Source organism: Prionailurus viverrinus, chromosome B1 (assembly GCF_022837055.1).
Source record: "Prionailurus viverrinus isolate Anna chromosome B1, UM_Priviv_1.0, whole genome shotgun sequence".
NCBI lineage: Eukaryota > Metazoa > Chordata > Mammalia > Carnivora > Felidae > Prionailurus > Prionailurus viverrinus.
Genome location: NC_062564.1, coordinates 75,935,654 through 75,961,010, shown reverse-complemented (window position 1 = coordinate 75,961,010; position 25,357 = coordinate 75,935,654). Strand labels below are relative to the sequence as shown.

At 44.0% G+C, this 25,357-nt stretch overlaps 1 protein-coding gene across 3 annotated transcripts in view; it reads right to left on the bottom strand.

The window, feature by feature from the left end:
• Positions 1–25,357, bottom strand: part of GATB (glutamyl-tRNA amidotransferase subunit B) — an 83,961-nt gene that overhangs the window by 33,985 nt on the left and 24,619 nt on the right. For all 3 annotated transcript variants that reach the window (XR_007151684.1, XM_047856803.1, XM_047856804.1), the window contains 7 exons: positions 17,938–18,051; positions 15,406–15,604; positions 14,824–14,946; positions 6,309–6,422; positions 4,121–4,205; positions 3,361–3,405; positions 1,205–1,394 (listed from right to left, as the gene is read on the bottom strand). Coding sequence is in view for 2 of the 3 variants with exons in the window: in XM_047856803.1 (XP_047712759.1) it covers positions 1,205–1,394; positions 3,361–3,405; positions 4,121–4,205; positions 6,309–6,422; positions 14,824–14,946; positions 15,406–15,604; positions 17,938–18,051 (870 nt within the window). In the remaining variant the exon portion in view is untranslated. The remainder of the gene's footprint in view (positions 1–1,204; positions 1,395–3,360; positions 3,406–4,120; positions 4,206–6,308; positions 6,423–14,823; positions 14,947–15,405; positions 15,605–17,937; positions 18,052–25,357) is intronic.

Below are 25,357 nucleotides of genomic sequence, written 5' to 3'. Positions count from 1 at the left end.
ATTCACACAAAGATCTGGCATTAAGCACTGCTGATGCGCTAATCTGTGCTGAGGAACAGCGAATGAGAGGGTGACACAGCCTTTGCCTGCAAGGCACTGAACAAGTCACACTATGAAATAATTAAAATCTAGCACCGCAACCATCACAGAGTTATGGCTAAGACACAATGTCAGCCCACGGCAGGCAGTGGTCACCTCTGCCTGGAGTATGAAAAAATATCTGCGCACGCCTAATCATTACCGGGAGGAAAAGAGGAGTTTTCACGTGAGATTCTCCAGGAAGTTTTCCTATTAGCTGATTTATAAAGAGAGAGCCGTTCACTCAACAAATATCCACTTGCCAACCCTGTACCAGAAACGGCAGGGCTGCTGTTACTGAAGTATATAAATATGTGCATTCCAGCATCCCTATGTAGTTATTATTGGTTTATTAAAATCCAAAAATCCAGAGTCTGTGCAGACTCTGCTGCTCCAAAAGCTAAAGTGTGGCATATCCCCAGTGCCTGAACCGTGCAGCAGCAAAACTTCCTACTTCCTAACAGGCACGCAGGAGACAACTGTGACAAAACCCTACCCTCACTGAGGCTGTATCACTTTAATGTTGCCATGACAAAGAAAACAGCAAAGCCCCGGGCAGCTTTGAAAAGAATGGAAAATCCCTAAGCAGGTCTCAGTGGTGTCAGATTCTCTAACAGCCCCTTAAGATGCATCTTCAAGCCTCAAAGGGCCGATACTTTTAGTCGGAGTTTTCAACGTTTCGTGTGGAATAAACGTTTTTCTTCTACAATTGGAGAAACAGCTGGCTGGCTTTTGAGAACCGAACTTCCTGCCAGACCCTGTCATGGTTCAATACTGCTAGACATCTAGAAACCCTATACATTGATTTTCTTTTGTCCTGCGGACACATGGGAAAACATTCATCCATAACATTTGGACTGTCTTCAAGAAGCCTCCACGGCTGCTGTGAGCAGCTGTTCATTTCTACACAGAAGAAATGACTGACGCGAGATTCTGCTTCATCTTCTGGTTTTTTGAGGAGTATTTACCGTAAAGGGTGGTGAGCAAAGGTTATCGCACCTTGTTCTTCTCAGAAGCATCTATTGTACAACTGAAGCAACCTGCCTGCTCCACTCAGAGCCCACAGTGTAGAGCATTACCCTAAACTGCTGAGCTGGGTTTATTTTAGCCTCTGATCAATACCTACCAGTAAGGCGAAGCTGTGTTCTGGCAGTATCCCATACTGTTGAATGAGCTTCTCTCGGGTCTCACTGGGGAGCTCAGGGAGCTGCTCCCGAATCCGGTCAATGTTGATCACTTGCTGCGGGTCTGCACCAGCAGGCAGAGATGCAGTGTCATAGAGCAGCAGGGGAGGAAGGTTGGGTTCGGGCATAAACCTAGGCACAGAGAGGAAATGGGGTCTGACTCGGAAGTGTTTCGTTTAATGGGAAAAAACTCCTATCATCAAAAGTTTCATGTTTAGCTGCTGTGTTAAAATTGCCAATGTCTTCGAATGTCCCATAATATCAATTCTCCCTGTTTCCCAGGAAGGAGTCTTTGGACAAGTGTATTCTACAGGGCAAGACCACCAGATCTGCCAGCATCCATGCTTATAAACGAATGATGAGCAAAAAAGGCACCACGCAGGGTTGATGCCACACTGTGATTTCTAATTGTGGATAAAGTACATATTCATAAAGACATAGGTTGCGAAAAATAGGACCAAATGAGAACAATCTACTTATTAGGCAGAAAAAAAGACTTTCCCTCATTTAAAAATTCTCACTATTTTTAGCAGTATCTGTGAAATAAATGAAAAGTCAAAGAAAGAGAAAACCTTGAGATGTGGAAGAAATCAATAAGATTTTGCCTAAATAAAATGTAGAAGCTATTGGGGAGGGAGGGACGAGTAAGCAGGGCACAGGGGATTTTCAGGACAGTGAAACTATCCTCTAGGACACTGTAACAGTAGATGTACGTCATTATACATTTGCTCAAAACCCACAGAACATACAACATAAAGAGAGAACCCTAATGTAAACTATAGACTTTAGTTAATAATAAAATCTCAATATCAGTTCATCAATTATAGCAAATGTACTGTACCAGTGTGTTTAGTGAGTGTTCAACATTTCCTGGGGAATAGATGCAAATCACACAGCAATGCAACATGCTGTCAGGGGAAACTGTGGGGGGTGACGTGGAGCACACGGTACATGCCAAGGAGCATACGGGACCTCTCTGCTGCACCATTGCATATAATGTCTTTCCCTCTGTTGTATTCCAGCATCCAACATTTTCTCTGCTTATACTTGTCAAAGGGCTTACGTAGAAGCAGGATAATGCAGAGCAAATGGTGGCGCCATGGTGATAGATCAGACGTGCAAACAACCCATCACCTCAATGCCAAATCTGTGCTGTGAATCAGCCTGACTTCCGATGGCAAGAGGAAAGCCAAAGGGAGGCTTCCTGAATCCCGCCTATTAACCTGAGGGATTGAGCCAAAGCCACTAGCTGACCTAAAAGCCAAACTCCACGATGATTAAGAAAGCAGCACAGAGTAGGGCGGCAACACTGGAGAACAAAGAAGCTCTTGGGAAGAACAGGTTGAACTGAGAAGATCACAGTGATTCAAACAATCTTGACTTCGACAGACAGGAGAGGAGCCCTTCAGGGGAGGTTCACTCTAAGGGTTTAGGAGTTTCTTTCCCACATCACAGTGCTACTTCTGTTCAAGATGCTTGTCATCGACAGCAAGAGCTGCACTTCCTGCATTTTGTGGAGGAACAGTGGGCTAACCTCAACAACTTTGTCCCTTAAAACCTCAATCTTTCAAATCTGCTAAACTCAGTGGGGAGAAAAACAAAAGGTTCAATTTACCTTAAGCCTGTCCTTATTTCTGGATCTCATATTAAGTACAAGTTGTTTAGTTTATCAATTAAATAGCATCACCTGAGATACGAAGGGAAATGCCACTGACATATGCATCTCTTTTTTTCCCCATATCTTCTCAGGGATCTTCAGTGTGTTACTTTATCTGTCACTGAATATAAGAACATCCTAGGCCCCATCCTCAACTGCCACCCTCTTAGCTCAACAACTCTCACACAGAGGTGAGTCAACAGTGTCTTCCAACAGTTGAATTTCGTCAAATCAGGCACTCTGAGGCTACCAAAAGAAGAAAACATTCTTTCTCTCAGTATACACATAAAATAGGAAGTCCAGATTTTCCATCATGCAACAATACAAACACAAAGTGGTTCTTAAAAACTATCCAGGATCATTATGGTACTCTGCGAGTGGATTTGAAATACGCCCCTGGCCCCAAACATGTAATGGTACTTTGACAAGAGGAGTAACCACCTGTAGTCTTGTTTTCCTTCTTTGTCTCTCATCGGTACGGTGCACCTATGACAGTTAAATAAGAAAACGTTACACAAACATTGCATGCAGCACCGCCTAACATATGTGCAAAGGGAAATGGGTTACCCCTCTCAATAAGAGCCATGGGCAAATTCAAGCTCTTCCACCTTCTTTGGCAGACACTTACGTGACTCCATGAAAAAATTATATTAATGGAAGAGAAATATTTAGATTAACTAAAAAAAGAGAGAAGAAATTGCTTCAATGTTTCTGGCTTCTAACCAGCTCAAACTCTCGTCTTCTGAGCTTTTTTCGGTCTCTTGCTAAAAGCACAAAATCCTCAAAATTCGGAGTCAGAATATCAGAGTCAAAGTTATCAAAACAAAGCAAAACAAAACAAAGGACACCTCTGTAACCAACCCTAAGCTCTCTTTACCTCTAGCTTGAACTGGTAGAGCTTAAGTCTGATAGAATTTAAGGAAGTAGAAATTCTTGCCATAAAGTGGGTAAACTAGAAGCAAATGAAAGGCCAGAACGTAATAAGTACTTATGTACAAGTCTGGTTCAATTTCAACCTCTTGCCAGCCCTACAGGATATGCTATCCCTGTAGCATACAGTATTCTCCCAATTGCACTAGTGAGAAAAGCATTCACGCAGAGAAGCTAAGTACCTTCTTCAAGGTCACAGGGCTTGCCTGTGGTGAGCCTGGATTGGAGCCCCACCCAGCTGTGTTCAAGATGCTTGTCAATGCAAACTCACCCTAGCTTGTAGTCAAATGAGCGAGTTTCATTCAGAATTTCACATCCATTCTCAAGTTCGTTGATTTGTCTCTGAATTTCATAGTCTAAGAAAAACATAGTAATTTAGTATCATATTTTGATTCCTTTAATCCAATCAAGCAATAATTAGAAATCTTTTTCAATCTTCAAGTCAAAAATAATCAAGAGAGTTGTTCATAATAATTCTTCCCTGATAGGCTATATTTTCTCATTGCAATCATAGGATAATGGTGCCGGAAAGGGGCTTTTAGGAAGTTCTGCTTCCTCACTTTCTGAGAAAACTCAGGTTCATGGTGACCCAGTCCAGTTTACAGCTCTTGGTAGAAGAAGGGTTAGGACCAATATCTAGGCCAACTAACTCCAGATCAGGGACCGCTGCCAATCAAGAGTTCTTATCCAGGGATCCATGGACAGACTTCAAGAGGTTCTGGTACCTCCTGAAATTATACACAAAATGTGGGTGTGTGCATTTGTACATTTTTTGGAGACAGAGTCCAGAATTTTCATAGGGATCTATGATCCCACATGATTAAGAGCCACTGCTCTATGCCATGCTCCCTCACCACCAAACCAGGCAGACTGTGGTAAGCAAAACACAGCCACAACTCTTAAGCTTCTTTCTGAAAGCAGCTTAAGCCTCCCCTTTACTCCCCACACCATCATATACCACTTTCCCGCACCCGAATCCAAACTTTTTTACCTGAGCTGACAAGAAGCAGCAACACCAAAACGTGTCAGTTTCTGCTCCCCATCTCCCACACTGAGATGATAGCTACTAGGGATGATGTAGGGAGAAACGTGGGGTGGAAAAATCATGGGCTTGGAGAATTAAGCCCATCATAGTAAATCTGAGGTTCTTCCGGTCCGAGTGAGAACACAGGCAGAATTCTGTCTCGGGAGCTCCTTTGTAAATCATTACGGATAAACCTACCTAAAATCTTGCTGCTTGTTTTTTTAGGTTGCATCACCACCTCCTAGAATAATGAGTTCCAGAACACTTACTATTCACAGGGTGAGGCAGAGCTTTCTTCTATTTTTGCCAAGCTTCCCCTTCATAACACTGCGCTGTAAGGGTTTCCCTGACCCAAACCTTTCATGGCTTCATAAACATGGACTGTATCTCCTTTTAGAGACAGAAGAGTCCCACCTCTTTGATCTATCTTCATGTGGGAACCTTCCCTTACCCCTTTCCCTTGAGTAAGTTATCCCCCTTGACCATTAGGATGCCGTTTTTCTGAAAATTTGTACTCACAGTATCTTTGTTGAGGCTGATCATTTCAGGTTCAGGATAAGGTTTCACACAAGACTAGAGAATCTCTGCTCTATTGTTTCCAATGCTTTTCTCAACAAGACCCAAGACTCTACTCAACACACAGCAATGTATCCAGATAGCTTGTGCTCTGTGCATCCTTGAAGGAATGCACTTTAAACTCAATCCCTCCCTACATTCTCTCTTCCTCTACAGATACTTTTGGTTTTAAAGAATATTTTAGGCCTTTGAGATGTCTTCACAGTCAGCAATGTCATGGGACTGTATGAGCTCCAATAAGACCAAAACTTGACTATATAGGCACATGCAATCTATTAGTAAAAACAGTAAGAAGCAGAAAAATATACTGACCAGTGAGGTCAAATTATGGCCAATGTATAACAAATAAACATGACTTTATAAAGTTCATGCAGGTCAGAAAGAATGTGGTAAATGGAAAAACAGAGTTACAGTATTTTGCAGACCCTCCCATAAAAAGGATCCTCCCTTTGAATCTGCTTTGAATCGAATGTGCTGGAAGAGAGAGACACTATAGGAGTTCTAGAGCTTAGGACTCAAGAAGCCTTGAGGCCTCTGCCTTCATTCCCCTAGAACGCCCATCGCCAAACAAAAAAGTCCAGGCTAGGCAAGCGAATGAAGAAGGACCACAAGGAAAGAGAAGCCTAGCAGATCTCTAGCACCAAGTCGTTGATATGTGAGTGGCGTCGCCTTAGACCCTCTGTTTCAGCCGAGGTGCCAGCTTCCACAGCCTCATGAATGAGCTGAGGCAGGATCTAATCAGTAGAATTGTGAAAACTGAAATGGTGACTGTATAAGCCACGAAGGTTTGGGGTGGCTTGTTACAAAGCAATAGATAATGGATACAAAAGGAACATTAAAAGTAATAGCTGACGTTCACCTATTGCTCTGGCCAGGAACCTGGCACTGTTGAGATTCTTCACTTCAGTTCGAACGCCCAAAGGCTCCCCAGGATGATGCACAGAGATGTTGGCATCCACTCTTAACTGGCCCTCTGGAAGGAGAGAAAAAAGACAACTCTTTAGAAATTCTTTGAGGCAACGTGGTCTTTTGAAGTCTCCCGGCAAGTAATATTTAATTCCACTTGCTGTTTAGTCAGTTATGGCAACCCAAGTTTAGAGAAGGTATGGTTGGTCCCGAAGCTCTTCTGCCCACTTACGAGAATTACAGTCCTAAGGCATCTGAGGTGTGAGTTTATGTGTGCGTGCATATCTGTACACCCCTGTGCACATGCAGAAGACAGGAGAAATTCTGGAGGTACCAGATGCAGAAATCTAATTTTTTGCCAAATAAGAAAAACAACACTGTCAAAATGGAAAATTACTCTGTAGTTTTATCCTGAGTTTTTATCCAAAGTGTGAGAGCTGAGCTGGCAGGAAGGCATTAGAAATGATCATCTGATAACCTTGCGCAGCTCTCCAATGGAAAGTGGATTTCCAACAGTGATTCCAGGAGATCCATAAGGGAGTCCTTGAGATTTTACAGCTGAAGGGCAAATACCAGAAACCTGGGCTTTTCCCCTCCTCCTTCCTCTGGGTACTGCAATCATCTCTTCTTTCCACAAACAGGACTCTGAACCCTTCCTGATTGCTGTAAGGATTTGCTGCAGCAGACAGTGCTGTTATGAAGGGGTGAGTCTGTGGAGGAACTCAGAGGGGACTACCTCCCTCCTGGAAGGCCCTTCCCTGACCCAGAAAGCCCCTTCAGATAAGGAGCAATAACCCCTAAGGAAGCAGGTGGTTTGTGGAGAGGACTAAGAGGCCCTTGAGGAGAAGACAGAGACAAAATCCTAAGACAAATAGGTAGATGAAGATAAAAAACAATCGCATTTTATACCCTACGAAGTAAAACTCAGATTCTCTATTCTCCAGTTTCATTTACAATATTCAAAACTGAACAGAACATGAGGGCAAAATGCTGGATTTTTATTTTCCTAGGCAGGTTCTTAAATTTAAAAAGGACGTGCCAAACCTGAGGGCTGTCATGGGCTGAATCAAGAGATTCATTTTCCAAGACTCCGCAGCAAAAGCATATTAAAATAATGAAACAGGATACATAAATTCCATGCCAAGAAATTCCATGGTCTTAGTCTCTGTTGCTCCCCCAAATGCTGATGTGGGGCTCAACCTCCTGCAAGCTTGAGACCACTGGCCACCCACTGCCTGCCCTACTCTCTCCACTTGTTTCCCCAGAACAAAGGATGAGCTCCCCCACTCTGCGACCCCAAGTGCCACCCATGCTGACCGTCAGGGAAAAAGGTGCTTTCAGCTCAGAAATTAATCTACGTCTCTAGCACGGACTTCTCAACATTTTGGACAATTTGTGCCTCTTTGAACGTCAAGAAGTCCCAACTATTCCTGACGTTAGACTCGTGGTCTAGGAAACCTGAAGTCATCTACACTGCCTCTGTTTTCTTTTCCTGTTATGTCCAAACTGACAACTAGATCCTGTCAGTTCTTCTCTCCCAACCCCCCTCACATCTGTCACTTCCTCTCTATTTCCACTGCGGCCACCCTCGCTGGAGGGCTCGGAACTTCAGACCGGGTTTCAGAATCACATCCCGACTTGTAGTTCAGGAACCCCTCCTTGTCCAGTCACCCACAATGTGGCTATGACTTTCATCCTGCTACGATGTGGCTTTCTTCATTTTCTCTGCTTGCTCATGTGCAGGGCCAGCTCCTGCTGGACCATCTTGTCTCCTCTGCTTGGTACTGAAGAGCCGTCATCCAGTCTTGGCTGACGCGACCCCCATTTTCTCTGCTACTCAGACCATGAGAACGCTTTCCTCCAGTCAGGGAAGCTTTCTGCATAGGAGCCCCTGCCCACTCCATTGGCTCCTGCACATCCTCTTTATCACTATTACTGTCCCTTCTTCAGCCTCTGCTCATCCCCCAAGATCCCACTTAAGTGTTACCACTTCTCCTCTTAGAAGCTCTCATCAATAAGCTTGCCTCCGCTGGTGGCTCCTCTGAATTATTAGAATATACAAGGTCAATATCATAGAACTTAGCACATGACTACAGTCTATTTTGAATTAATCTTATCCTTAGGACCGAAATGGAAGTCTCTTCAGGACTATCCCTGGATTTCAAATCCTCACCCACCCTCCTTCCCAAGAACATCATTCTTTCAGCTACCTCCTCTCTCCCACATCAGTCAATCCCCTTGCTTTCTCGGCAGTACTTCTAGTAGAGACACACGCAGAAAGTCTCGCTCCTGGAAAACAAAAGAAACCAAACAAAGCACAAACCCTAGTCCCTTGAACCCCATTTGCTTTCCATCAGTTACTAAGCTGTCTCTCTGCTTTCCTTTCCAGCAAATCCTCTCCCACAGGTTTTGCTTGCTTGTTGCACATCTTGTCTCTACCATCTCACCTCCTGTTCACTCCTAAACCTTCTTCAGTCTCGCTTCTGTCCCCGCCTCTCTGAAAATTCCTCGCTAAAGTCACCAGCAACCTCCTGGCTGCCAAGTGCAGTGGACACAGGACCTGTTCTGTCTCCCCTTGCTGGACACTCCAGAAGCATGCAACATACCGACTAATCCTTCCTTCTTCAACTACCTTCCTCTCTCAGCTGCCGTGACCTTATATGCTCTTGGCTTCCCTCCCACCTCTCTGGACACTCTACTTGCATTTCGTCTGCTGGTATTTTCTTCCCCATCTCATTCAGGACCCTCTTCTTGCACTCTCTCTGGAGGGGTATATAGTTATAAATACCACCAATGTGCTGCTAAGTCCTAAATTTCTCTCTTCTGCCCAGACCTCTACTCTGAGCCCCACCCTTACCTCCACCTGCCACTTCCACTTGGAGATCTCACAGACATTTCACTTTCCAGAACTAAATCCCGATTTCCCCTCCACAAATATGCTCATCTTCATCTTCCCAGTTTCAGCCAACAGCACCACCTAGCTCCTCAAGCTTCTTTGAAGGCATCCTTGATTTCTTCCTGCCCCTTGATTTCCACACCAGCCTGTTAACAAATCCCATTATTTGTAAAATCCACCTTGAATCTACTCAGCTTGATCTCTCCATCTTTCCTGATGCCACCCTGTCCCAAACAGCATCATCTTTCATCTGGTCTACTATAAGAGCTTCTTTCCTGGTCTCTTTGCTTCTACTCCTACTCATCTGAAATCCACTTTCAACACAGCAGCCAGAGTGGTTTTCTACAACATTCTTCAGACTCTGTCATTCCCTTACTTAAAAGCCCTTCAATGACTTCCCACTGCATTTGGGATGAAATCCAAATTTCTTCTCATTATTGGTAATCTATCCCTTGTCAACTCTTTTCAGTCTTATTTGATGCCATTGTCTTTTTCACTGCCATATTCAGAATCTAGAGCTGGATCTGGCAGAAAGTAACTGTTCAATAAATTAATACCTTGTTGGAGAAGCCAGAACTCTGGTATTTTCCTGAGCAATGAGTAAGCAGACTGGTTACTGTCTCACAAGAGGCTCCTGATAAGTTCTCAACTTCTGTCTGAATAGGACTGATCTACAGCTGGAATCATCTGAAAGGCCTATTCAGCTCAGAGGAAAACTTCTAAAGTATGCTGAGCTGTGCTCAACCAAATCTCACTTCTTGGGAAACAACTTTTTTTTTTGAACTCAGGGAACCCTGAGTGGGACTTCACCCGCTTTTAAAAATGGCACCATCTTTTGCAATTTAGAATTTTAACTTGGATAAGGAACAAGAGCATGAATTTCAGTCTCTCCCGGCGAAGGCCATGCTACATAAATGTCTGAGAGGAATCATTTAGTATCCTGCAGTGTTGAAAGAGAGTCCACTAGCCTGGATTCAAATATAGTATCAAGCATTAACAAAAGACATTCTATCCAGTGAAGACAAAATACCTTTTAAACAAATTAAGTTAAATTGCCTCCGGTGCACAAAAGCCTTACCAGTCAGGTTTACCTCAATGCATTCTGCAGCACTGAGTGAGGGGCCTTCATTCACACATCATGAGAGCGTTATCAAGCTCGATTTCTGCCCTCCAGAAGCAGAGATTTGTAACAGCCAAACTAAAAAACGGTACCACTGAGCGCAGTGATATGGTGCAGTTACATATTTTTTTTCTAAGAACACATTCACACATCAGAAATATACCATCAGGACAGAAAACTGTTTCTGTAAACAGCAGGGGCCTGAGGATTTAGAGAGGTCTGTTAAGCTATCTCATTCTGATCACTGGATGCTCTCCAGGACTTAAATAACAAGTTCTCTCTCTCACACACACACACACACACACTGACCAAATTTTATTGAACATATTTCGCAAAGCTTATGTACCCAAAGTGAGTGGTGGTTCTGTAAAAGCAACAGTACTTACTATCATTAATAAAAGCACCTAACGTTTACTGAGCACATGCTACTTGTCAGTGCTTGTGAGAAGTTTTATACACTTTATCACATTCATTTCCTACGATGCAGCTTTAGATGAAGCCGCTTAGACACCCTTTGGGCATCTCAAACTTCACATACCCAAGATGGAATTCCAGATTTTCTCCCCGTCTTCCATGTCTCAGTGCACAGTGACACCACACCCAGCTGCCCAGCCCTATGTGATGACCTTTCCCTTTCCATACACAAGTATCTGGGGACTCGCTTCATAAATGTGGAAAGTGAGGCTCAGAGAAATCAAAACCCCTTGCCCAGGTTCTTTCGGCCACCAGAGGCAGGACAGGGCCCCAACCCAGGGCTGGGACCTTAGCATCCTCAGCACCCATGGTCTGCCATCCTGCCTCTCTAAGGTGTCATCTATGGCTGTGACACTGTCGTGGCTGCCTCTAGGACGCAGTGTGATGCGGGGTTTAGAGAAAGGGCTCCTGGGCTCAAATCCCAGCTCAGTCACTTCTTGTGAGCCTTGGGCAAATAACACGACCTCTCTAAACCTCAGCCTCTTCACCTATACAACAGGCGTGACAGCACCTATGTTTCAGGAATGCCGTGAAGTTTAAACGAGATGGTAATTTTTAAAAATGCTTGGTGAGCTGATGAGCACAGGCTAGCCGTTCAAAATGGCAGACATTATCACCGAAACCATGTCAAATGTCTACTTCAGTGCACACTCAGCTCTACAGATGGCTTTGAGGATCTCAACAGTGGCAAACGTCCACTGAGAAGGAAATGACTTCAGGAACCCAGGCTGAGCTGACCCATGCTCATTAGCAAAACTATCAGGAACTCACTGAATCACAGTCCAGAGCAACTAAGGCTTCATTCCAAAAGCACCCTGGGGGTCCACTGGTCCCTTCTAGGGTGGTCCTCAGTTCTCAGACTGCAGTCTCCAGTGCCAGCATAGTGGTCCTACGGTGGTGGGGCAGAAGAAGGATCAAAGGGGTTGGGGCTGATAAAATACTAACAGCACAGAAAGCTGGACCCCTGCAGACTCTATGCGGACCTTCCCTCCCCATAGCACTCAGAACAGCCGCAGCCGCTCTGCTGCTGTGCTAGGGGCAAAGCTGCTGGATTTGTATTTAAAAGCAACAAACAGTGTCACAACAAATGAGATTTAATGAACTCTCTCAGCTGTCACCGACTGATGAGTTCTTGCCGTTATGGTTTATCTCTTGGCAAGGACCCAGATGGGACTATTTCTCAGCTAACAGGTGGTCCGTTTATTATTCCATAGGTTTGCTAGGAATCACAGTTATTTTGAGGAAGAATGGAATAATAAAATTTTTTTAAGTGATAGAGAATCAACACTTAGTGCATAAATGGATAACCATCCAACCTGCCCATATTTCATTTATGTTCTGTGGGTAAAAAAGCAGCGTGAACCATAAATCTGAAATGGAGAGTTCTCTTACCCTACAACAGAGCCTCGCTTCTATAAAGCCAAGTTGTAGGCAGACTCATGTAGCTGTGTTTTTCCAGTGTTTAGCTTAAAGTAGATACTAAATAGGCAAGTTCTGTCTTCAAATTCAACTTGTATGGGGCTCCAATGTTACAGTTTGTTGCTTGTAACATGTTCTCTGTGACAAATGTGGCGTTACAATTTCAGAAGTCCTTTTGTAACACACAAATATAATGTGGGACATCAAAAGGTTGGTAAATAGTATTATAAACCAACAAGGAGATGAATCATCATCCTCAAATGGTATTTACTGGCATCCACTGTGACCACTTTCTGATGGTTAATTTTATGGGTCAACTTGACAGAGTCACGAAGTGCCCAGATATTTGTTAAACGGTATTCTGGGTGTGTCTGTGAGCTGCTTCTGGAGGAGAGAACATTTGAATTGGTAGACTGAATAAAGCAGACTGCCTTTGCCATTGTGGGTAGGCCTCATTCAATCTGCTGGAGGCCTGAGGAGAACAAAAGGTAGAGGAGGGGGCAACTTGCTCTCTCTGCCTGACGGTTGTGGAGCTGGGGTACTGGTCTCCTCCAGCCTTAGGATTCAGCCTCACACTGGAACTTCCACCACCGGCTCTCCTGGTTCTCGGGCCTTCAGACTTGGTCTGGAACTATACTACCAGCCCTCCTGCAGCCTGCTGACTACAGATCATGGGACTGCTGGGCCTCCATAATCACATCAGCCAGTTCCTTAGAATAAATCTCTTCATATATAAACATACATACATATGACATTCACGTGCACATATACACACATCCTATTGGTTCTGTCTCGCTGGAGTACTCTAATACACTACTGAACTATGAATTAACAACTGTATATGCAGAATCTGTATCTTTTCTCCACTCCTGCCTTTCTCTACTCAAGGAATGCTGAGTGGCAAGAGTTTTGTTTAAAGCCCCTGGGAACAGAAAATAGAGGGCAATCATGGGTGAGGCTAGCTTTTGGTGACTTAAGGGCAGGAGGAGCACCTGGGCGGTTCAGCTGATCCAGCATCCCACTCTTGATTTTGGCTCAGGTCATGATCTCACAGTGTGTGAGTCTGAGCTCCACATCAGTCTCCATGCTGACAGCACAGCACAAAGTCTGCTTGGGATTCACTCTCCTTTTATCTTTGCCTTCCCCCAGCTTGCATGCATCCTCTCTCTCCCTCTCCTTCAAAATAAATAAATAAATAAAGTTTAAAAAAAAAAAAAAAAAAGGGAGTGCCAGGAAGGGGCCATGAGAGGAACCATTAAGAAACTGAGTTTGACCAAAATTTGTAATCTTTATTTTTTTTTTGAGAGAGAGAGACAGACAGACAGACAGTGAGGCAGGGAGGGGCAGGGGGAGAGGTGGAGGGAGAATTTTAAGCAGGTTCCACGCCCAGCCCAGGGCCTGATGCTGGGCTGGACCTCACAACCCTACGATCATGACCTGAGCTGAAATCAAGAGACAGACGCTTAACTGACTGAGCCACCCAGGTGCCCCCCAAACTTGTAATCTTTATACCCAATTTGCAAACACTTAAAACATACATTTTGCTTGGTCCCAATGGCACAGGTGTTTCTTTTGTTTGATTTCCTACTACATTTCTAATGAACTTGATATTATCCCAAAGTTCAAATATTTTGAAATCATAACTTTGCCTTATACTTGATGTAATTGGGCTTCAGCTGTAGTTGGATGAAAATTCTACAAAATGAAAGACACAAATAAAAATCATCAAGTAGCAACTAAGTGCTATCTGCACAGACTCACAAACTAAGAGCTATTCTGGAAAATATAATGTCTTCTGAGAAAGATAAAACTGTTCAAACACACTATTTCACTGACCCTAATTTTGGTGCAAAACAACATTTGGATAGAAGAAGCCAGAAGAAAGCATCTAGTCGCATCTAGTCCTTTGTGAAAGAAAGAAAGAAAGAAAGAAAGAAAGAAAGAAAGAAAGAAAAGTCGCTCACCCCCAGTATAGCAAACCAAAACTTAAGTGCAGTTTCAGCCTCTCCCAGGACTGTGACCTTTTATCCAGTTGACCTGGAAGTTCCTGATCAACACCAGAGAGGTAATCTGCATGACAAATCCCGCCCCCCAAAGAAAGGTGACCTTACCTGAAACAATCCACTCTCTGCTATAAAACTTCCTTTATCACTCCTTTCTCTCTATAAAAGTCTTCCATTTTGTACAACTCCTTGGAGCTACCTCCTATTAGCTAGATGAGACGCTGCCTGATTCATGAATCTTTAAATAAAGCCAGTCTCATCTTCAAATTTACTCAGCTGAATTTTTTTTTTTTTTTTTTAACAACTCCTAATCTCATATTCTTGGGCTCAGTGCCTTGGTGCCGTTGCTGTTGGTGTGTTTAGTTTTGACTAGGGGCTCATTAAGGAATCCAAGGAAAACTCTAAGGAAAAAAACCCCAGAGGTCTAAAGGCTGACAAAACACGTAAACAACCCCAATGCAGCTGATGCTGAAAACACTCCAGTGAGAAGACACCTGGGAAGCGGAAAAAGAAGATCAAGGAGGGACACGACCGACAGCTCCTCTGTGGCTTCTACCTGCCATATTTGCCTGGCTGGTCCCCAGTGCTTGAAGTATCAGCTGCAGCTCTCTGACGGCTGTTGCTGCCTCTTCTCCACAGGACATGTCCGGCTCCAGCACCACTTCCAGAAGGCCAACTCCTACCAAAGAGAGGCAGGGTCAGCCTGATCGCAGCTCTCCAGATAAATCAGGCTGAAGTCTCAGGAAAACCCTGCATCACTGATGGACTCTCAACACGGGTTCTAGCCTTTGAATGGTTTCTCCTCCCCTTCAAATTTTGATTTTTAACTTTGGTTCTTTCAGTGTCTGCTTGAGAGATCGAGCTGCGGGGTCGGTGACGAGGTGGCTACATTTATCACATTTTAGGGATAGGTTATTAGCAAGCCTGACGATAATCACAGTTATTGGTGGGTTATAAGCAAGCCCAATGGTAATCACAGTTCAGGCTGAGTTCTCGAGTCAGTTGTGCCAATACCAATGCTGATATTTGATCTGGATCTATGAAACTCTTGGGCCTATTTCCTCAACTGATTTGGGAAAACTCTAGGGGGGAAGAGGGTTGGCTGGAAGGAAAGGCAAGAGAAAATCTCCAAGCCTACCTGCCCTGTTCAAATCGATGAGTGTCTGAGACCGCAGCTCATCGTGGAGGCTTTTGCCACTGTCTTGCTCCAGCTGGATCTGCTTGATCCTCACGGTCTTGGTGATCACCTGCCTCCATTTCTTCCCCACACAGACACTGTATGCCAGGCTCCCATTCACAGCAATCGGGAGTCTCTGCTGAGTAATTTGGTAGCCTGCCTGCACACAACATGAGTTACACAGTGATTAGGCCATAAATGTGAGCGGGAGTCCAGTTCACTATTTCTTTTTATGTCACTAAGACTAGAGGTTTACTTAAAAACACAACAGAAGAAAAAAGGAAAAGGAGAAGAAAATTAGTTTATGCAATTTAGCTGTAATTTAACCTGGCCTCTTCTGGCTTTCCCCCCTCCCTTACCTTCCCTGAACCTCCCCCAACCCCCAATCATGATGCAATAAACACGAATCCCATCTTCCCTACAAATTGGGGAATAACAATAATCTCATTGTCAGAGGCCTCTAAGAGAAGAATTTATTGTTTCCACTTAGCTCATTAGCCTAAACCCTGCATCTGATTACTGGGCTCTTGACAGACCCTCCTTATTAAGAAGTGCTGGCTAAGCATTTTGCCATCTACTCTCAGCGCGGGAGACAGCAGTTGCTAGTGCCTTTACGCTTGTTTTGTTCCTACTCTTTAAGGGAACCAATCATGCCAGCTGCCCTCCATGACCCAACTTCCCATTTCCCTCGCTAGAAAATGCTGTGACACTCACACTCGGCTAAGAAAACATGTAGTACTAAAATACTGATGGATGTTGCAAGGATTCCCTCACCTCCTTCTAAGTAGAGGTGGAAGGACTTCCAAACGCACACACGCATCAGCACACATTAAAGAGACAGGAGGTTGATATGGAGAACTGGAGAACAGAGAGCAGCAGCTGAAGCCCCCGCAGTGCTTATGGGGTCCCAGACACTGTTCTGAGTTCTTCACACCATTTAATCCTCACGACAACCCTATGAGGGAGATACGGAGCAGGGAAGGAGTTAAGTGCCTTGTCCTAAGCCACAGGGCTAGTAAGTATCCATGTCAGGATTTGAACACCGGATGGTCTGGCTCCACACTCTGCTCTTAGCCACCAGGCTGGCATTTTTCACACTTCCTCTGCATCAGGAGTCCTCTGGCAGGCTGGTCGAAACAGACTGGCCCCACCCGAAGAGTTTCTCATTCTGCAGCTCTGGGGCAGCACCTGAGATTTGTATTTCTACCAAGTCCCCAGGAGATGCTGATCCTAGTGGCACGGGGACCGCCCTTTGAGAACCGCTGCACTGGGTCAACTCTGTGCTGAAACAGCAAGTCGCAATGTATAAAAATTAAACTCTGAATAGGGTTGTTGAATAAAATACAGGATGCTCAGTCACATTTGGATTTGAATGAACTGTTTATTCAGATAAACAACAAAGACGTTTTACAGGAGTATGTTCCATGTAAAATTTGGCAAGACTAACTCTGGTTATCTGAGCCACCTGGGCCAGAAAGAACAGAAAGCCACAGATAATTAAAACATCTCATTTTAGTTGCATGCTAAGTCTCCCACCTTAACCGAACTGATTAGCACTCTCAAAAGATGGAAAAAAATGCAGTTTCATTCCCTTCATCCTACCAAGCGATAGAATTTGCTAACGGGTGGCAGCCAGAGGGGAAAGCAGCAAGCAAGCAATTGGAGAAATAAGGTTCCAGTCGCATTTTGTATTTAATCGCACTTCCGCCCTCACCCACTAACAACCAGCTCACCCTCATCTTCAGTTCAAGGAGAATAACGGGAAGCAATATCTTCACTATCGTTTTTCTAAATCTGAAGAAAGGGCATACTTACTAATCAGAGGCTCAGATCAAATGAAATACTATTTTGGGAAACCCACTCAACGTTACAGTTTCGGTTCAGTTCAACATTATGAAAAACTGGCTCTACTTCACCCTGGCTTCTCCTAAAGAAGAAACTATAATTTTAAGGAAAAAGCAGGTTAATATTGGGTTTACTGCACAATTACTGTCGTTAGTCGAGGCTTCTGGTTCATGTTTCCGCTTACTATTGTCCACTTATGTGCTCCTCGTGAGATGACAGAAATGTCCCTGGAGGAGACAGTCCTATTACTGGTAACTTCAACTTCAAAGAGGGAAGCTATCACTCCATCTGCAAAGCTACAGTATGCATTTACTGTTGCATCAGCCACAGAGTTAGATTTGACCTAACAGGCAATTAGCGCCAAACACCGCGGCTGGGCTGAGCCCGAGAACGCTGGCTTCTACTCCCCATTCAATTACGAGGGAGCCGGCAGAAGCATGAGGCTAAGCAAGGAGTCAGCAATCAGGACAACTGCATCCAATCTAGTAAACATCGGGGGGCACCTGCCTTCATCAGGGCCAGGCAGAACCTCCCGCTGACACGGACAGAGCTCTGACTGAAAACATGAGAGGCGCGCCCCCCCCCCCCCTCGCGTCAAGCCCCCCAGCTCTGAGGCCGTACACAGGGCGGGCCGCCAAGCGTACTTACAGGGAGGTCTGCATAGAAGTAGTGCTTCCTGTCAAACAAGGACTTCTTGTTTATGTGGCAGTTCAGTGCCAGGCCTGTCATCACCGCCGCTTCGACGCATCTCCTGTTGAGAACCTATGGAGACACGACGCACAGCATCTCTCAGATTCAGTCTGAACAAATGCTTCTCCCACACACTGACATCCTCCCTGAATATTCAATCTGGCCCTTCAACAGGCATTATCTCTGGTTCTCTGTGTGGGCAGCTCCAGTTCGCAAGTAGGCTCTGATCCTCTGGAACCGGGAAAACTTTATATAAAAAAGAAAATGCATGCAGTGGTGGGTTCCACGGGGAACTTCAGGAACTGCCACATCAAAGTTAACAGGGAGGGACCCAGAAAAGCCCAGCAGGGTTACCTGGAATAAACTTAATCCTAAAACAGAACGAGGAATTGGTCAGAATACAGGAGAGGCACTGATTCCTAAGAGGAGGAGCCAAGAAGCAGCTCACCAAGCCACCTCAGCGAGGTTGGAAAACACTTCGCCAGAGGAAGAAGGAACTTCTGGAAACTCCGGGAAAAATCTTCTGGAAAAACGGCCACAGCCATTTCCTCAAGGGCTGGGAAATGGGGCATGCCTGCCTCCTCAGTTTCGGACCAGGCCTGGCGGACTCGCTAGAGGTACAGACCGAGTGTGCCCTGCACCCCGACTCTTCCTGAGCCTCTGGTCCTTCCAGGGGCTGTCGTACCTCACAGGTTCCTTCTAGATCCCACCCTACCCCACTTTCAGGAGTGAACGACCAAGAAATGGCTAGCAAACTTCCCAGCCCAAAAGGACATGAACAGCTTTTTAAAGAACTTCGGGGGGTGGGGATGTGGGGTAAGGAATAAGACCGGCAACTAGAGATAAGGTGAAAGCATTAAGTTCTGGAGTAAGCAGGTCCAAACCCCACTTCTGCTATGTATAAGTGTGTGAAGACATAGTTTCCTCCTCTCTGAAATAAGGGTTTAATACCTACCCTGCAGGATGCATAAAGTAACAGACAGAACATCTACTCCATAGTAAGAAATCCCTATCTAGTTAGTTCATTTCCCCACTCTGCTTCGGGAAAATTTTTGAAGATGAAAAATTTTTGTACTTGCTAATGAAACATACTTCTACTCTTTATTCGAATATTTATGATGTTCATTAGTATATTTAGTATACTTTTATTTATATAGGGCTTTCCACATCCACCATTTTGTTTCAGCTTCACAGCAACCCTGTAAAGAAGGGATTTGTATTATTTTATTTCAGTAAAGAAAAAACTAAGACCCAGAGATCCTAAGAGTCACCCAAATCACTGAGTTGGCAAATGGTAAAGTCAGCTCTAAGGTCCACACAAGCCCTTGCCTAGTGAGTGACAAACAGAATCCCTGTGGTTTAGGGACCGGCTCTCCAGGCTGGAATAATGAGTGGGGCACTCCAGCACAGGCAGAACTTGATCAAACACAGATTTTGAAGACAAATCTGTACAACAGAAAGGTAAGAGGCGTCTCTACCCACTGCAATATACCACCCCCGAAAGAGAACTCAAACAGTGAATCTCCCTCCTAGTAACATCATTATATGCATTTTCTTCAGAAACCAGGTTACAAAATGGACTTCTATTTGGATTTCTTCATTCTGGGGCAAGTAATATTGTTAGCTCTGCAGTAATAATGGTTTTCATGAAGAGATGGGGGGGGCGGGGAACAGGATGCTCTCTAATTATTGATGTTTTCACTTGTTAATGTTTGGTATTTTACTGAACAGTTGTTACTGCAATACAAATATAGCTGGAAGAGAACACTGCCAAATCCCAGCCTGATGATTTGGGTCAAGGCACACAAGAATGTGAAGCTCGTGTCCCAGCCCGGAGCCCTGCTCCTCCTGGGCTCTACCGTAGTGGGGGCTTGCTGTAAACTGCCTGTCTTGCTAATCTGTACCAGTTCTTGCTTTATTATTCCCACTGTTTTCTCTCTCATCTCTGTCCGGTCTGCCCCTCGGGGGGCCAACCTGCTTCCTCCTTCTAGACATGAAGAGAACCCAGCTTTGTTTTGCTTGCTCATTTCTGCACATGCATTGCTAACAAACTCCCTGTACCTGGCCCTGCGAGGGAGTGAGGGGTTGTGGGTGATCACAGACTCCCACTGTGCCTGTGTGCACAAGAGGATGCAGGCATTTGAGAAACCATCAATTTCCAAAGAATAAGAATGCAGGAAAACACATAAACATTACAGCAATATTGAATATACTTTAATCTTTTTTTGATGATTTAGAAGACTTGAAGTACTTCAGGGTCAGAATTATAAGCATCAATCATCTCCACACTAGAGCTGCACAGAGGGGCTAGTAAACACAGAGTGCCAGTTAAAAGAATGCCAAGAAAAAAGAATTTATTATGATCTTAGTCAAGCTGCTTATGACAGATGGAGGTCCAGGTCAGCATGTTGTGAGAATGGGATGCAGAATTGGAAAATTCAACTTGGGCTGTCTTTATTCTGAGGAACTTCTGAAGTGTCTATAAAGTACTAGATTTTAGAGATACAAAGGTAAATAGGACTCTGTCACTGGCCTCAATGAATCTGTAGTGGGGACATGAACGTGCCAGCATCTCCAACATCCTTCTCAAGTTCACCTGCTATACTGGGAAGATCTTGCTAAAAATGTAAATCCTACAGCATTCCCTTGCTTAAAATCACTCAATAGCTCCCAACGCCCACAGGCTAAGCTTTTATAAGATCCAGTACCCACCCCCCATCTTCAATTTCATCTCCCGTCACATTCCGCTCCCCACCACCCCATATGGTCCATCACCTATACAAACCACGCTGACCTGTGGACTCTCCCTTTTCTCATTCCATTCAGAATCTACTGAGATGTCACCAAACCTGCAAAACTCTCCTTACTAATCTTCCCTTTGTACCCCTCTTGATCGTCTACACACTTCCATTTGTGCTAGTAATAGAGTGGACTGACCTTATTTACATATATTTCCATTAGACTAATTTTCACGAGGATGGGAATTATCAGTTCATCCTTACATCCCTGGAGCCTAATAAGGAATTGAAAAATAGCGGTGCTCAATTAATGTGTGTTGAACTCCAATGAGGATGGAGGTGATGCATATCAAGGCAAGGTTTCAGAGAGGCAGTGATGTCTCAATCTCCAGGCCTTCACACTGGTTTCTAGAAGTTTCCTGAAGCAAAAACCAATCATGTATAATGGGATCAAAGAGGTAACTTGAAAATCCAAAGAGTTAACTTCTCCCGAAGAAAGCATGTCCCAGGATTTTCTTTACAATGAACATAAAGTGACTACAAAGGATCTCAGGTTTAGCCCCAACAGCTTTAATGCAGAAGGAAAGTAACAATCCTTGGAACTCACACAGCACACCGGTCTCAACTGAGTCTTAGAAGAGGCTTCGCTCTGGCTTTGGGAATGATCATCGGCGAGTATTTATTGCACACTGCATTGTGTCAGGAGGTGTGCCATGCACAACACATACGTTAGCCATTTAACCCTTTCAGTAATCATAGGGCATCTTACAGGTAATGAAGGGGGTTCTAGAGATAAAGTAATTTGGCCAAGGTGACACATATGATAAGTAGCAGAGCCAGGAAGTCAGACCCCTGGAACTCCGGCTCTCAATTACGACACTCTACTTTGAATCTTCAAAGAATAAAGCGTACTGATAGCTATGTAAACTGCAAATACCTGGCTGTAACTCTGGAGCAGCAACTTAAACCAAACTCCGCTGTAGATAAGTTCAGGCAGGTATCGTTTCTAACATCTTTCTCTTAGCAGTTTTTTTCTCTCTAGGTTTGTTTTCAGAGGTTGAACTCCTAGAGAGCAAGCACTGTGTTCTTTTCAATTTGTAAAACAATACACAGTCTCTGGCATGTGGAAGATTTGGTGATGAGTGGACCTTTAGCAGGGGATGTTCTATTTCTAGGTTTCTGAAACCCTTAGACACAAGTACCCACGAAATGATTTATAAAATAAGTGGAGAGGTTCTTTTATTTAATCAGAAAATAAAAGAGGCAGAGGTAGAAGAAACATGCATCAGACCTCCAAGGACACATTGTGACCCCAATTTGAGAAACAGTCTTCTAGTTTTAAGCAAGCATTTCCTAGTCTCTGAGTAAAATGGACCATCATTTAATAACAACTACCAACACATCTTCCCCCCCAACCGCCCCAATTCACCAAGCTGCACATATTCCACCTTCTCAGTATATCCTGACTCACCACTCCCCACCACCCCGCCTTCCTCTCAAATCCTCTGGTTTAATTCAGGCCTCTATTCAAGCATCATCCCCTCCAACTGAGATTTCTGCACAAACCACCTTGGCCAAGTGTGTCTCCCTCCATTCCAGCCCTCAACATCTCCTCCACACCCATTCAAAAGCAATCTTTCTAAAGAGGAAATCTGTCCATGCAATGCCCCTGCTTAAAAACCTTCTTCACCACTTCTCATCACTGTAAAGATAAAGTGCAAGTCTTCGGGGGAGTCTCCTATGTCCTTCACGATTTAACCCCTACCTTTCTAGCTTCCTCTTCTTCCACTGTCCCTAATCCCATAGACCCTCATGCAAACATGCATTTGACACCCTTTGTGCAGACTGCTGCTTCTGCTGGTAATGCCCTGTATTCTCATCCACTTGAACAAGATCTCAGCACCTGGCAAGCCTTGGATGTCCTGCCCCCACTGCAGTCTAGGTACTCCTTCTCCAGCACCCATGCACTCTGGTAAAGCACCAGCTTCCAAGCAGACTGAGCTCCCTGAGGGTAGTCAAATCGTTTTATCTTATTCCTCTTTGCTCCGCCCCCCCCACCTAAATGCAATACCAAGCTGATTAAACATTAACCGAGGTAATGAATAATTTAACATTCCCTTTATCAACATCCAAAAGACTATAAGCAATGAAATAAAAGCAAAATTGTTCTATAAAATATATGTGTCAAGAAAAAGAAACCACCCTTAGTATGTAAAACAGAACCACCTGAAAAAAGAGACTTTATTACACAGATGACAAAGAGCTTGGACATCACAGAGGGCGCAGTAATGCAATTTAGGAGACTCTCAACAGCAGGAAGCCATTTCTACCCCTTGATGGAGGGATGGGGGTGTGGAAAAGCAGCATCACTGGATCCGGGGCATAGGGCACCCAGAGGACCCCAGAAACACAGCGGACCTGTCTCCTGGGAGGTGGAGCCAGGGATGAGACCCAGCCACTGCCAGAGGTGTTGCCAGAGGAGGCTAGGGAAGGAGAAATACCCTGTGGCTCCTTTCCTCCCACTTCCGGTCTTTTACCAGCTGAGCGGAGGCACCAGAAACAGAAGTGTGTGTGGGCAGTTCCCCAGTGATACTCAGCAGAGCAGAGGAACAGTGAGGTGTGATATGGGGATACACGGGCCACAACTGCACAGCAAATACACACATTTTTATATTCACTTCTGTGACTTTTGATAATAGCTAATATTTGATGCCACTCTCACGTCTATCCAATCAACATAAAACTGAAAATTTCGTGGACTCCTTTTTCACAGACTGGGAGCCAAAAAATCATGAAATGCTACTAATTTCTAAGGAACATCTGTGATAACTCAACTTGGGCTGGAACAAACTCTAAGTCTATATACTAACTATTAGGAAAGGATTTGCTAAGCAAAGAAGCTGAATGAAGAAGATTATATAACGCACTTGAGTCAATATAATATTCACTAGGATTTCCTGGAATTCTAGTAATTATAAATAAGTCTATTCAGTGAAGGCAGTCCCTGGGACCTATACCAGGAAATATTTTGTGATGCACTTCAAAGAAATAAAACTGCCTTTCATAACAGTCTGTAATTCATACCATTTCTCTCCCCTTCCTACTTCATCCTTAACTGGTGATCCCCAAAGTTAGTCCAACTGGTATCAGTGCCTCCTTTAAAAACGGAGGTAACATGACAAGACTCGTGTACTCGCTGAAATCCTAGTTAGCACTTCTTTTGGAGTGAAGACTATAAGGTGATGTTTTACAAAAAGCCCAAATGGCAATTATTCTGTGAAATTAATGCTATATATGACAAAACTGATGATTAAGATACAGCATGGTAAATGCTTTAATTTATGGATAGAAAGTAATTAAGATTTATTAAGTAAAAATAAGGCAGTAAAATGGGCCTTTATCTTACTGCTAACCATAAATTTATTTCAAAACATGAACTCCCTCTAATTCATAGTCAAAGAAAAAAATTACTACACAGATAAATTTTCCTTATGGTAGAGAAAACTGTTCCCCCATTTCTGCAACCCCACATCCCTTCTCACCACGGAGCTCTTTTATCATCACCCAAAACAAATACAAACACTCGTGAGAGCTATGAAAATTAAGCTTGTGAAAACTGGTCAGTTAGTTAATTTTTTTAAAGTGAAATTTTACCATCAGAAGTTACTAGCTTTATGTAGATATTAATGTTTATAAGGATATACCCACATAAATACATGTTCTTTATGCCTAAACATGGACACTGCCTAGGGAAAAGGAGAAAGAGAATGCTATATTTTCTTTTGTTTAAATCCCTCTTTCACAAAAGGGAAAAAATATCAAATATGCACTTCACAGGAAACAATTCTTGTTCCAAAGAAGGGTGTGGTTTGGCAGTTTTGACTGTTCTTCAGTTCCAAAATTCCTCTTTATCCTCTTGCACCAATTCCACTCCCGACGTCTGGTCAAGATCAAAGGCAAGGATGTTGTGTTGGTCCAAAGTGCCAGAAGGCCCAATCTCCTCAGGTGGGATTCCATCCTCCTCTAGCCTCTGCCCACCTGGCAAGGGGGACCTGGTGCCCACAGTCACCACCAGCTATGGCTAGCCTAAACCAGCTTGGTCTTTAGAGCTGGAGCAATCTCTCTTGCTTTTCCACAGACCACTGGCATCTAAGATCTGACATTTACCTGTGGATCGTATGAAAAAGAAGAAAAAACCTTGGCAACTCTAGACCCATCTCTAACCTAGTTAAAACTTCTCACAGGGCACAGCCTGGTTTGCTTGGACTTCCCTTTGGGGTTGGAGGCCAATGGCCTAGCTACTATATGTTCATTTGTGGAGTCTCAAGCTTGGCCACTTAGCCAAATCAGACAGGAAGGCTTAAGAGGGACTGACAGCCAGTAAAAAGCAAGATTGGGTATATACATTAAACTGGTCTCTTTCTCACAACATTTCCAACAGTTATTAATTTGGCATTACTCATTGCAGTCAAACTGATCTATGAGAAGACTTTTACTAATGGACAAACTGGGACAAAATGGAGTCAGAAAGATCTGAATCTAATCTCTACTGTTACTAGCTGTGTGACCTTACACAAATTACCTAACCTCTCTCAGCCTCAGTTTCCTTATCTGTTAGAGAATAGCAATTTTGCAGGGTT